The sequence below is a fragment of the Copadichromis virginalis genome, linkage group LG15, assembly GCF_057382275.1.
Source record: "Copadichromis virginalis isolate Kocher_CV1m ecotype Utaka linkage group LG15, C_Virginalis_male_GT1.1, whole genome shotgun sequence".
Taxonomy (NCBI): Eukaryota; Metazoa; Chordata; class Actinopteri; order Cichliformes; family Cichlidae; genus Copadichromis; species Copadichromis virginalis.
Genome location: NC_140632.1, coordinates 37,334,693 through 37,347,335, shown reverse-complemented (window position 1 = coordinate 37,347,335; position 12,643 = coordinate 37,334,693). Strand labels below are relative to the sequence as shown.

Sequence of the window (12,643 nt, the reverse complement as noted above, 5' to 3'; positions counted from 1 at the left end):
CCAGTGTACCTGCCTTGACCTCCTCCACCTGCTCTGGATACTCTGGCTAGAGAAAATACTGTAACACAGAGAAAACACACGTGTGGGAGTATGAATTAAAAAGAAAGAATAGTTTTAGAGTAATGTGTTCAGCTAATCAAAGGCACACTTCTCGAATTCACCACTATTATGTTTATTGCTGTGTGTTGTCTTGGTTACCCAGTTTTCTACATTTATTCTATAGTTTGGGGATTTGAATCTGCTGGTCATCGGGGTCTTTCTAAGTGCAGTTGGCTTACTCTCCATATGTACACATAGGTTTTCTCTGGGTGAACATGAAGTTTGCATGTAATAAAATGTGCTATATAAACACAATTTCCATTTTTAAAAAAGCCAAAAACAGATCCCTGACCCACATGAAGTAATGTTAAGCAATAATAAAGTTTTTTAAGCTACAGCAGACGATTAAGGTAGTCATGTCACAGGCTTCATATATACAAACTCACACACAGTTTTTGTGATTGTAAACACAACTACGCTTTATTAGCTGCTTTTACAGCTGAGATTGGGATAGGTGTTTTTAGGGCAGTGTCTTGATTAACAGTTAAATTTTATTATCAATTTTTCGAACCATGTCAAACAAGTTTGTGTTCTCTGTGCATTGCTGCCATAGTGCTGAAGGGTTATTTCTTTTGCTTTTTCTCTGCACAGCGTATAATTAGCATGCTCAGGCAGTTTGTCAGCCGTGTATGCGTGCGCCTGCATGGCGTCATGATCCCCATACGTGTATTTGACTGTGCCCATCTAAAGAGACTCTCCCTCTATCTAAATGCCTTCCTGTCAGTGTCTCTGTCAGCGTACAAACAGCAAAATCAGGATGACGGCAGTTTGAGTCATAAATCTGCAGTCAGCTGAGACAGTGAAGCATATCTTTTCTCAGTTAGGTAAAGAAAGTGCCGAAAGGCGATAGATCACCAGAGACAGACAGTAGCTGATTGTGGCTGAGATTGGGCTCTCAGTCATGGTAAGGAAAGAGGAGAGAAGGTAGCAAAAAGGTGCCAATTTACAGACACAAGGATCTGGAACTGGTATCGAATGTGTGTTTGTCCTGGTGTGTGCAGAAGAGTGTGGATGATGGTGGTCTTCGGGGAGTTCAGTTGGGACTATGTTTGTGATCCTGTGTTAAGTGCTGGGTCAGTGGTGAAGGCCTGGAGGATTAGACCCCCACCCTCAAAACTCTTGTGAACAGCCCTACAGTCTCCTACACACACACACACACACACACACACACACAACTCCTCTCTTCCTGGATTCCAGCTTTGAGCTTTTGTGAGATTCTCCAGAGCCACCAACACTACCAAGTCCTCCTCCTCCACCAGTACTACCAGTACACTTTGGCTGTTCACACACACATACATCAAAAGACACTCTAACATAACCAACAGCTCACCATTCCCCTAATATTGCCGGAGTAAAGCGATCCTCTCACACTCACATCGCATTAGTGCTGCTATTAGACCAGACCCAGACATAAGAGCTACAGTGTGTGTGTGTGTGTGTAGTGTGTGTCTGCATTAGTTTTATACATGCTAGAGGGGTGACCGTGCGTGTTTGTGCTTGCACCCATGCGTGTGATTTGTGAAGGAAGTTCATTGTGTATAATAAAAGGTCTTTTTTGCAATGCTTATGTGCATCTGTGCAGAGCTGCTTTAAAACAGAAAGTAGAGACACTGTTACCCTGGCACAAGATGAGTGGGAGGAAGGATGGATGAGGTTAGTGAGGGTCTGGCGAGGGCTCAGTAGGTGTAAGCTTGAGAAATTTCCATATGGCAGTAAAATGTCTGCCACTTTACTTACTGAGTTTCTAATGTGTGCCAGGTGCTGTTGTGACGCTCCCAGGACTTAGTGGACTGTTTCCTTCTTTGTTTGTGGAGAGTATGTCTGTATATGTATTTGTTTGAGGTTATATTTGGGAAGATAATGGACATGAAATTTCCCACTCGTGGGACTAATAAAGGTATCTTATCTTATCTTATCTTATCTTAACAATTTCATTTCAAAGAGGCAACATTGAAAAACTGCGAAGTATCCTGCTATTATCCTGTCCTCAGTATATATATACATATATATATATACATATCATAATACCGGTAATAATATATGGTAAATGGCCAGTATTTATATAGCGCTTTACTTAGTCCCTATGGACCCCAAAGCGCTTTACACTACATTCAGTCATCCGCCCATTCACACACTGGTGATGGCAAGCTACATTGTAGCCACAGCTGCCCTGGGGCGCACTGACAGAGGCGAGGCTGCCGGACACTGGCGCCACCGGGCCCTCTGACCACCACCAGTAGGCAACGGGTGAAGTGTATATATATATTAATGTGGAAAAAAACACCCCCTCCTCCAAAGTCTGTTGGTTTATATCAAGACTATATTTATGGTTTGACACATTTATCTTTATCTTTTTACATTGCCAAACACGAGGGTTCTCTAATACTTGCCCTGGCACTCTTTTGCTTATCGTAGACCACGATTTGTGCTCTGTGATCTTCAGAAAGAGAGAAAATCAACAGTGAAAAGTAGTACTTGTAAAATTCTTTAAAAATAAATGCAGCTAAACATTCATAATTTTGAAGTTATAGTTATGTTTTTCTTTCCTTTACAAAGTTGATCCTCATTTCCTGCAAAGAGAAGTTAGAAGCACATAAAAGTAACAAAGGTGGTAGTCATGAACTTGTGTGCTTCAAGTTGCCCATTAATAGCGAGCAGGCAGGAGAGTCTGGGCTTCAGTGGCTTTTGGTAATGAAAAGTCTTCTTTGAAGCCACCGCAGATCCTTCTACCCACGTTGCTAAACTTGTAAAATGATTTTCCTTTCAAATGGACTATGTCATTGTGAGGTATACAGGAATTCTTATTGGAAATGGACAAATTTTGTGTCAGTGAGCCCTAACCCATAACATAGGGAACTTTAAATGCCAAAGAAATTTTACTGCACAGAAATATGGAATATTTTCTTGCAAAAGTAAGTCTGACAGTACATGCTGGTTTAAAATTAACTTTCATATAGAGAGCATGAAGAGCATTTATTTTGCGTTGTGTGGATGTGTGGATCCCTATATGCTGAGTTGCTGTGTTACCAAAAGAGGAGAAACAAAAAATTATTAATAACTATCTGAAGGAAATATTGCAAAAGTCTCATATAGAGTTTTATTACTGTCTTACACGGAGTAAATGTAAGAGAGTATTCATACATAAATCCAACCCCTTTGTGAACTTTTTGTATTCTCATATAAACAACGTTTTTCTCATAATTCCTGAAAAAAAACCCTGAAAAACTGAAAATCAAAATTAAAAAAGTTAAACTTTAATTCAGTTTTACATGTTAGAACAATTCATTGAATAAATTATACATTAAAAACAAAATTACATTAAACAACAAAAGTAAAAGAGTGCTATGCTAACAGTGGTGTAAACTGCTGTTGTTTAGGTTTACAAGCTAAAGTTAAATTTTGAGAAAATGTCTAACTTCTAATTTCACAGAATATTGCATAATGATAAATGCTTAATTACCAAATAATTAAAATAAAATGTATTAGCTTTTAATGTATTCAACTGCTTGTTGATGACAACAGCAAACTTAAATTCCACAAATTCCAAAATATGTGGAAAATTAAGTCTTTAAATAAATAAATATACAAATAAATAGCAACAATCCCATCGACGCTGGCGACCTAACACACGCAGGAAAACATTGTCTCATCTGTCTGACTGCAGTTCTCAGGATATGGCAGACAATCGCTTTACAACTCTACACTAATGATGACAAACCCCTCATTTAGCTTCACTTTGGCTTCATTGTGTAGCAGCAAAAGCGCTATTAGTTCCGAGTAGAATAAACCAGTGTAAGCAAGATCACTCTCTTATCTCCAAAGACACGAGAGAAAACAGCGTGGTAACAACACTGTAGTTACGCTATTTAATCGCCCACTACATAACTGTTCAGTGGAGAACATTCTCTAACATCTCTGGCATCATATAATTATTACTAAGCATAAAATAACAAACAAGACACAGTTTTACTCACCTCTAAAGTAAGTACCAGTTTCCTATAATTAATCAATAAATCACAGTTTTTGTGCAAATGACCAAATGGCTATTTCCGTTAATTCAAAGTGCTGTAATGACCCCTAAAACTGACAAATGGGGCATAAAGGAAATCATTTCCCTGTGAGATAAAAAGCGATCTCACTTCCGAGTGGAACGTAAACTTATTTCAAACCCCTCTGTTTACTGGTGTTTGAAAATAAAACAACATGGTAGCAGCATGACAGAACGGCTGTAGATTCAGGGAGGTTGAGGAGAAAGGCTGGAAAAGCCCGCTCGTGACAGATGCCCTCTGCTTAACTTATCCAGGGGAGAGGAAAAGTAAATAGTAGCTCCGTGGTCCCGAAGGAAACAAAAACCGCTGCTGGCAACATTCTGCCCGACCAATTGACTTAAATGTCTCATTGAATTATAAACACAGAGAAGCGATTTACATACGGGGGCTGTTCAATGTTCAGCTCAAGTTAAGGGCTTCGTTTCTTTATAAGTTTTTCCATTTTTGTTATTATTTTAAATCTCAAAGAAAAGTCCGACGTTTCCTAAATCGAAAATTGGAGAAAAACTTTTATCACCTTTCCGACTTGAATATAATCACTAAATCGCTTTTTATTTATGTGTGTACTCTTTCAAATAAAAGCCAAGATGTAATGTCCAAGGCACCGAATTTGAAAACAGGCGAGGTCCTTTTTAATATATCTGAGAAAAAAACAGTTAAAGTCCGACGGAAATTCCCCGGAATGCTTAAGTGCTCTGGAGTCAAATAATTGAGGAGAAAGAAGTTTTAATCAGACCCTATTCATCGAAACGGAAGCGACCCGCAAGGGGGCGCTGTGTGTCCATGCTTTTACATGCGCTCTAAGCCAAGTCAGTGACCCGCTGCAGAAAAAAGTAAACTAGAATTAAAAAAAACCCATCAAGTTAACAAAGCTGCCATTGTATAGGACTGTTGAAGCTTCTTATAGGTAGTCACTACACAGTTAAACATCTGGCAGAGAAGCAGAGAAACCGTCTCCTGTGTTTGCTTTATTGTGGATGTGGCACAAACAAAGGCTGCTCCGGAGATAAGTGCAGAAAAATGTAGCGATGCATTCTTATTTGGAGCAGACACAGATTTTTATTTTAGAATAAATGTGGAAAGTAAATGATTGTCATGGTACAGTTTTTCAGTGCAGCTGCTTCAGCCGTAACCCCTCCTCTTGGTCCCCCCCCCAGGTCTCTCTCTCGCTCGCTCGCTCGCTCTCTCCCTCTCTCTCCTCTCCTTATTCATCCACCGCCTTGTGCTTCATTCCAGTGCACAAGCCGAGCGAAACAAGACGGTTTACGCGGCAGCCAAAGCCGATAAATTCGCTCAGGGAATAAATATCTATAAACCGCGGCTCTCTCCTTATAGGAATACCACTTGACGCACGTGAGCGTGCACGTATGGGACTATACAGCATGATCCTGACAGCACAGCCGCTATCTCTGCCTCTGCTCTGACTATAGAGAAAGTGCTTGGATCTCTCGGAGAAGGTTGGCATTTCCATTTTTTTCTTTCTTTTTTGTTACCGAGTATCATCCAAACGCTGCTGGAAATATTCTCCGGATGGTGACCACGGGCTGGACTACCTGTTTTCAGTGCATTCGCTCAATGCGAGGGGAAGGGACCGTGAGACTTGCGCCTGTTGTCTTTTCCCTGGTTTAATAAGGCACTTTGGAAATCACTGAAAAGGGGAGAAGGGTTGAAATATTTTATATCAAAGGCGATATTTGATTTGAACTCTCACCTCTATGTGTTTTGGTGAATGGAGGTAACTCTGGTCCTGGAGGTTTGACACAGCGGGGACCGGGACGGGACTGGGTGCGTGGAGCGTCGGATCACCCAGGATTGTATTCCTTCCTCACTCTCTCTGCCGTGGGTCTATTTACATGTCCGACCTGACCGCTTTATGACAATGGATTACTTTCTGCTTTTATGCAGCCTCTTGCTGCCTGTGGTGTCTGCCGTGGAAGGTAAGAAATTTTAACTGTTCTAGAGGTTTCATGTTGCAGCTTTCCTGAAGCCTAATATTTCTCCACACCAAGCGAGTCCGCACCCGTGCCTCTTAAAGGCTGGGCACTGCACCCTAAAGCTCATGTAGCCGTACCCAAAAAATGATGATTCCATTTCTACCCCCCGAATTAATTTCATTTTGGAAGTGACCAGCCGTGGCTGATTTCGTTCTTTCTTTTTTAAGCATCTCTAATGAAATTACTGACTTTACAGGATTCAATTGTTGTGCGTCCACGAAAGCTCATCCATTTCAATGATCGTTGTGTATTCTTTTTTGGAGCACAAGATTGTGAGGGCTGCCAGTGCTTTCTTTGTCATTTAAGGACATTAGCTCCACACTGTATCTCACTGGGGAGTCGCGGCTTTCCCCCCACGCACACACACACAGCACTTTCCCCAGGTCAACTGCGTGCATTTTAAGGGATTGCTTCGGTGTGTGGCCTTCTGACATCTAGACTATGCGTATATTTATGTGCCCTTCAAAAGAAGGCGAGGGGATTGAATCATAACCCACATTTTGAATATTTTTTTTATTAATCTGAAATATCTGAAACGCGACGTGTGATTTGGTAAAGTCATTTTTATAACTGATGAGTTGTCTCTTCTCTCATCTGTACAGTAATTATTATTTTAGTTTTATCAGATGTTTTTATTTTATTTATTGTTTTTTATTAACGTGATATGAATTTGGTAATCCTCAGTTATATATTTTTATCAGTTTCCTCTGACAGCTCATCTGTCTTAGCTCTGTGTGGATGTTTGCAGTGCGTAAAATCAATGAGAAATTCCATCTGTCGTTTTTCCCAGCGATGTAAACGACTGCCCCGCTCTTCTATTACGTCTTCCCCGTACTTTGTTTCACTCTGCGATGTTTGGGAATTTAAAAAAATGGACTAGTCGAAATAAGGTTGAAAGAGGCCTAAAGCTTGAGAGTATGAATGTCGTAGCCCAGGCGAGGCTCCCGGTTGGCTTGTGATGCCAGTAGGAAAGTAGGACAGTGGGCCACTGGCTCAGCAAACGCGTCTCGATCTCAGCTTATTTCTCCACCTGTCCACATAACGTCTGAAGTTTTTGTTTTTTCACTCTCAGAAACTGAGAAAAGGTTGTTGCTGATGGATATTTTTTCCCCAAGGTACATTTTACTTTCTGCCGATTTGTCACCGATTGTTTGAAATACAAGTGGCGCACCAGATTTACACTATGAATAAACTAGCCTGCTGTAGATACACAGGGCCTTTGATTTAAAAAAAAAACTGACAGCAGGCTGCACGGAAAAAAGAGTTTAATTTTTTTTTTTTTTTTTATTTAACTGCAGTGGAAAGTCGCTTTGTCTGCTAAGCTAATACAAACACAAATTACTCTAAATGAAGATTGTTTTACAGCCTCTGAGATGGCTCTCAATCCATGTTGTCCGCAATTTAAGAAATTCTTATATCCCACACTTTCTTAAACTCTTCACAACCAATTATTCTGATTTCCACGTAGTAATATTTGCTCGGTCAGGACCTAGAGTCAAAACTCAGTTAATAAGAGTGACTTTAGTAACACTATGGTTACCGGTTAAGATGTATTTTGTTTGGTTTTATTCATTTATTTAATTAATTCTACACAAAAGAAGACCAAAGTAGGCTGTGATTTTTTTAAAAAAAGAAATATTTTCAATGAAAATCTTTTATTAGAATAATCAAATTCTAATATCTATTTCCAAATCTTTAAAAAAGTCCCAAATATCTTTTTTTTCTTCTTCTAAGGAACCTTGAATGCCACTTAGTGGCCCCTGTACCTCACCGGACCCCAGTGAGGAACCACTGACTTAAAACATATGGCTTTGAATGGATGGGTGGATTCCTGTCGTGCAAAAGTTGTGGGGTAAAGAGGTAGACACCGGGAGTGAGCCGGGAAAGGGAGACAGAGTGAGAGAGGGCTTGGCCTTAACAAAAGCAGAAAGTTTTCCTTCGCACTGCTTGAAGTTGATGTATTTTGTTAGAACAATCTATTCCCTACCTAAGTGATGCCATAAACTCTGCTCTACTGACCTGGCTGTGGGTTTACCTAAGCTTGTAATACAGCCGGATGATTTATGGCTGCTGCTAGGACTTCTTTCTGGGATATATGGGTTTATGGCGAGTTAGGGAGCAACAAGCGGCCCGGTGGGGGGACGTTTGCCCAGGCTCACTGTGCGCCTCTCCGGTCCCGGGGTCACACTGCCCGCGGAAAAGGCTGTTAATTATTTCATGTTTTCTTTTTGACCCTTTGGTTTTACATTTGATATTTTAAAAAGCCATGTAGGATAAAAGTCACTCCCAAGGTCTTCAACAGTATAAATTCAGTTTATTTGTAATCGTGTAATCATGGGACAGTTAAACCCAGGGTTTCTGAGTTCTCCGTGGCAACATCAGCGCAAAACATTAATTTGACTCCTCATTCAGCATACCTCATTTAACTGATTGGGTGTTTGATGTGGCGCACATCAGGCACGTAAAAGCATGACGGTTGTTTTCTTGCTGGATTTGATACTTTTGGTAATTTTCTTAATGTGGCTGTACACGAAACCTTAACATAAGAGTTGTTTATGCTATTGAATTTTATGTAATCTTTGTTATGGGTTGGACTACTCAGATGGGTTAAGTGTCTTAATTGTATCTCAGTTAAATAAGAGATGAAACCATTAACCTGTGTTTATGTCGGGGTTGATTGATGCCCTGGCGTTTTGGGTCGTCCTCGGCGGATGCTACCGTGGCCTTGAACTTTGGGGTGCTTAGCAGTGTGCCGAGGAGACAAATTGCGTCGATAATTGTGCTATTTAGTGCGCAGATGTTTTGGGAGAACGAAGGCACAAAAAAGTATGAACGGGCTTCCCGGTGATATTCGGGACAGGCAAAACACCCCGCTAATACTGTACAAGTGTCTTAAGAGCAGGCCAGATTTTTTCTTATTCTTTCTTATTATATTTTTCTCTAAACTCAAACACTGGACCCACTGGAACTAAATTTTTACTCAATTTAAACCGTTTTGTATTGTTAGCTGAAGCCACATAAACAGCGACAGAGAGTTCCCCAGTCTTTTTTTTTTCTATTTATGGCTGTGTGTTTCGACGACTGATTACGCACAAGCAAGGGCTTTGTAGCGCACATGTTTATGTTTTTATGTGGGTGAGATCACACCTCTACGGGAGCTTTCCTGTGCCTGTTTGCAGTTGGCACATTTCTCATCAAACTCTCTCCCGTGATTTATTCTCGCTCTTTTTTTCCAGCAGGGGAGTCCCCCTAGTCCTCATAAACATTTTTTATGTATATATATTTAATTATCATTTCCAGGTGGTGATTAATATATTAACAACGCATGCATAAAAAATATGCGTAAACTCTGTCCACACTGTAAACGCTCGAGTCTTATCGAACTTGATTTCTTTCTCCTCCTTTGGTCATGTGACTGCTTGATTGATATTTCTCACTTTACCCGTGTACAGATTTCAGGTGACCACATCTTGCTGAAACGCAACTAACCTTCGTAATAAAGAGAGTAATTGGGCCATTCTGGCCGGGACCAGCTGTCCCAAGGCCTACATACACCGGGCTTTATTTAAGGGCGCAGGGTCAGTCTGTGTGGCCTGAGCGGGACTCCCAGTGAAGCAGCTAAGTCAAACCTTTCCTCCGGAGCTCGTCTACATAACATTCAAAAGCAAATTTACTGAACAAATCTGTTTAAGGTCACTATTGAAGTAACAAAAGGATATATTAGTGACCCTATGGTGCCTATCACAGAGACCATTGAAGGGCTAAGTGGATGTGGCGCTAAAGAGGCGTGAAAGTGAATTTGCAAAATAAAAGCGTCAGTTCTGCTAATCAATCATTCTACAAGGGGACACGATCTATCTATCTTAATGCGATTATGAAAGATATATAAGATGAATAAAACACAGACGCACAGATGGACACCCTCAACACAGGGAATGCGTAAAGTCTCCATTAATGCGGTCTTATTGATCTAGCCATTCGCCCTTGCTCAGCCTTTCAAAACCACAGATTCAGATTTGATTCGGAACACTGGCTAAAGGTAATAAACAACGCATAAGGATAATTGTCGATATGTCCTGAATCAATTGGCCCGATGAAGGAAGACTGTATGTTGTGAAATATACTCCAAAATGCAATTCAAATAGTAGCAGTGCTATTGCTACTACTGTTAGTACTAATAATAATAATTATAATTTATTATATATAAGTATACATTAAATATATAATTTATTATTATTGTTATTGTAATCTATCTATCTATCTATCTATCTATCTATCTATCTATCTATCTATCTATCTATCTATCTATCTATCTATCTATCTATCTATCTATCTATTTATTATTTTGGGGCTCTCTCTCTCATTGGTAATGTTCTCTTCAGAATTGCATGCTGCACGGCATGATGATCTCATCCTATTTACATTTTTTCAATGTTTTGAACAACAAACAAAAGAAATGATAAAGTCATAAGAGGCAGTTGTGCCAGTCAATCAGCCAACAGGGATCCCAGACCGTCTGCAGGTCGTATGCTAGGCTGGAGCCGCGTTGAACAGATGCATTCTGACATAGGTTCAGGCGCTTGGGAAGAAATGGCGCGTGGATGACGACATGTAGGGAGTTGGGATATGATGGTACAGGGGAGCAGTCTGGTGGTTTTTAGGGTGTGGGGTTGGATTTGGATCAGCAACCCAGAGGGCAACAGAGCTGACAGACTTTACAGATGCAGCGGGCCTGCAGGAGCACTCATGCACACCGAAGGACGGTTCATGGCTCTGACGGCGGCATGGAAAGATTCACCGAGCTGGAATTTCACATGCAGACAAGCGGCAGCCATGTCAGGCCTGCATGAGCCTTCATACACCAGGAAGTGAATGAACGAGGATTACTAGTCAAAATAAGGCAGCAAGGATGCAAATAGGGATATAGTCAAAACAGGATATTTTTTTCTGAGGAACTACAGTGAAGAACAATTAATGAATATGAACCTCAATGTGACACATCAGAGTGTGACCAAGTAAATTTTCCTTTGTTTGCTTAGGGCTTTAGAACATGGAGGCAGGCAGCAGCTTAGCTTCAGCTTCAACAAAACTTTACCATTTCAGACATATAAGTAAAACAATTACAGAAATATAATAGTTTCTCTAGGTTGTGACTACTTTGCCTTAAAATATAGTTACAATAATCCCACTAAGCAGTGTTTATCATATCAGCGACTATGTTTATATCCACCTCAGATTCACCAAATATTTATATCGGACATGTACACGGCACTGTTAATGAATGACAGTGCCATTAGTCGAGTTTATATAACATTCTTGTGATTACAAGAATGTTATATAGACACATGCACTATTAAGTGAAGTAAAGCACGTAAAATATTTTACCGCACAGAAACCATGACGAATATAATCACACGAATAAACGGCGTGTATGATGTTTAACTGGGTTTATCCATCTCACATTACTGCCGTGAGGACTTGTTGTTACGTTAATGTAAACAAGCACTTGTAAGTATTCAGAATTGATGGTAGTTTTACAAGAGGTTGTTCCAGATCTTTTTTTTATGCCAAACAAAATGTGTGCGCACAGTTTTTGTGTATGGATTTCCTTGCATATGGCACTGTGCGCGCAGTCTTTCCTGGTCTCCAACAGAGTGGCCTTGTGGGATGGCAGGTCTTTGACACTCAGTGTGGAGAGCAAGCAGGGGAGGGTGAATGTGTCTGGGCCAGCCCACCACACAGACACACTGCTGCTGTCTATATTTAGCCAAGCAGAACACGAGAGAAAGGAAAAGAGACACACACAGACACAGGGAATGAAAAGGAGAGCAAGGAGAGATTTTTCACTTATGGGCGAGGGGCAAGATGGGCTGTTGATCTAAGCGAGAGGAGTGTATTTGGGAGATTACAGGGGTTGGGGAGGGTCTGTGTGTGCACTGCTGGAGGTACAGTTTGTCCATGTGTGCAGTCTCAACTAACTTTTTTGTTTTTTAAGAAATGTTTTGACTGCATTGAGAGATGGAGGCACTCAAGCTCAACGTCCAGCAATGCTGATATTTTTTTGAATGAGAACCTAGTTTTTAAAAACAACTGTCAAACATTAAAAATAAGATCTCTACTATATTTATATTATTTCAAACTTTTATATAACCTGATGACTTTTGTCCTGCAAACTCCCTGCATATTAACCCTTTAATGTGTAAGCTGATGGTTGATTCATTGGTTCAGTTTTAAATATATAAAACTAAAGCGCCAAATCACAACAACAGTTTTCTCAAGGTGCTTTGACTCTGCAGCAGTACAGAGAAAACCCTATAAATCAGATGAGGAAGCACATGAGTGGGATATTCCCCCCGCTGTGTTTAACTGACTTATGATAATGACTTGAATACTGTTAGAAAAACGTTAACTTAATAATAATAATGGCTTTCTGAGATGACATTTTATAGGCTCTGTCTGCTACTCAAATGACCATGTGTCAGAATGTTCATATTATAGGTG

At 40.4% G+C, this 12,643-nt stretch overlaps 1 protein-coding gene across 6 annotated transcripts in view; it reads left to right on the top strand.

Annotated features, from left to right (window-relative positions):
- Positions 1 to 5,374: 5,374 nt before the first annotated feature.
- Positions 5,375 to 12,643, top strand: part of ephb3b (eph receptor B3b) — a 56,574-nt gene continuing 49,305 nt past the window's right edge. For all 6 annotated transcript variants that reach the window (XM_085433222.1, XM_085433220.1, XM_085433219.1 and 3 more), the window contains exon 1: positions 5,375 to 6,085. In XM_085433222.1, coding sequence (XP_085289348.1) covers positions 6,022 to 6,085 — 64 coding nt within the window. In that variant the 5' untranslated portion in view covers positions 5,375 to 6,021. The remainder of the gene's footprint in view (positions 6,086 to 12,643) is intronic.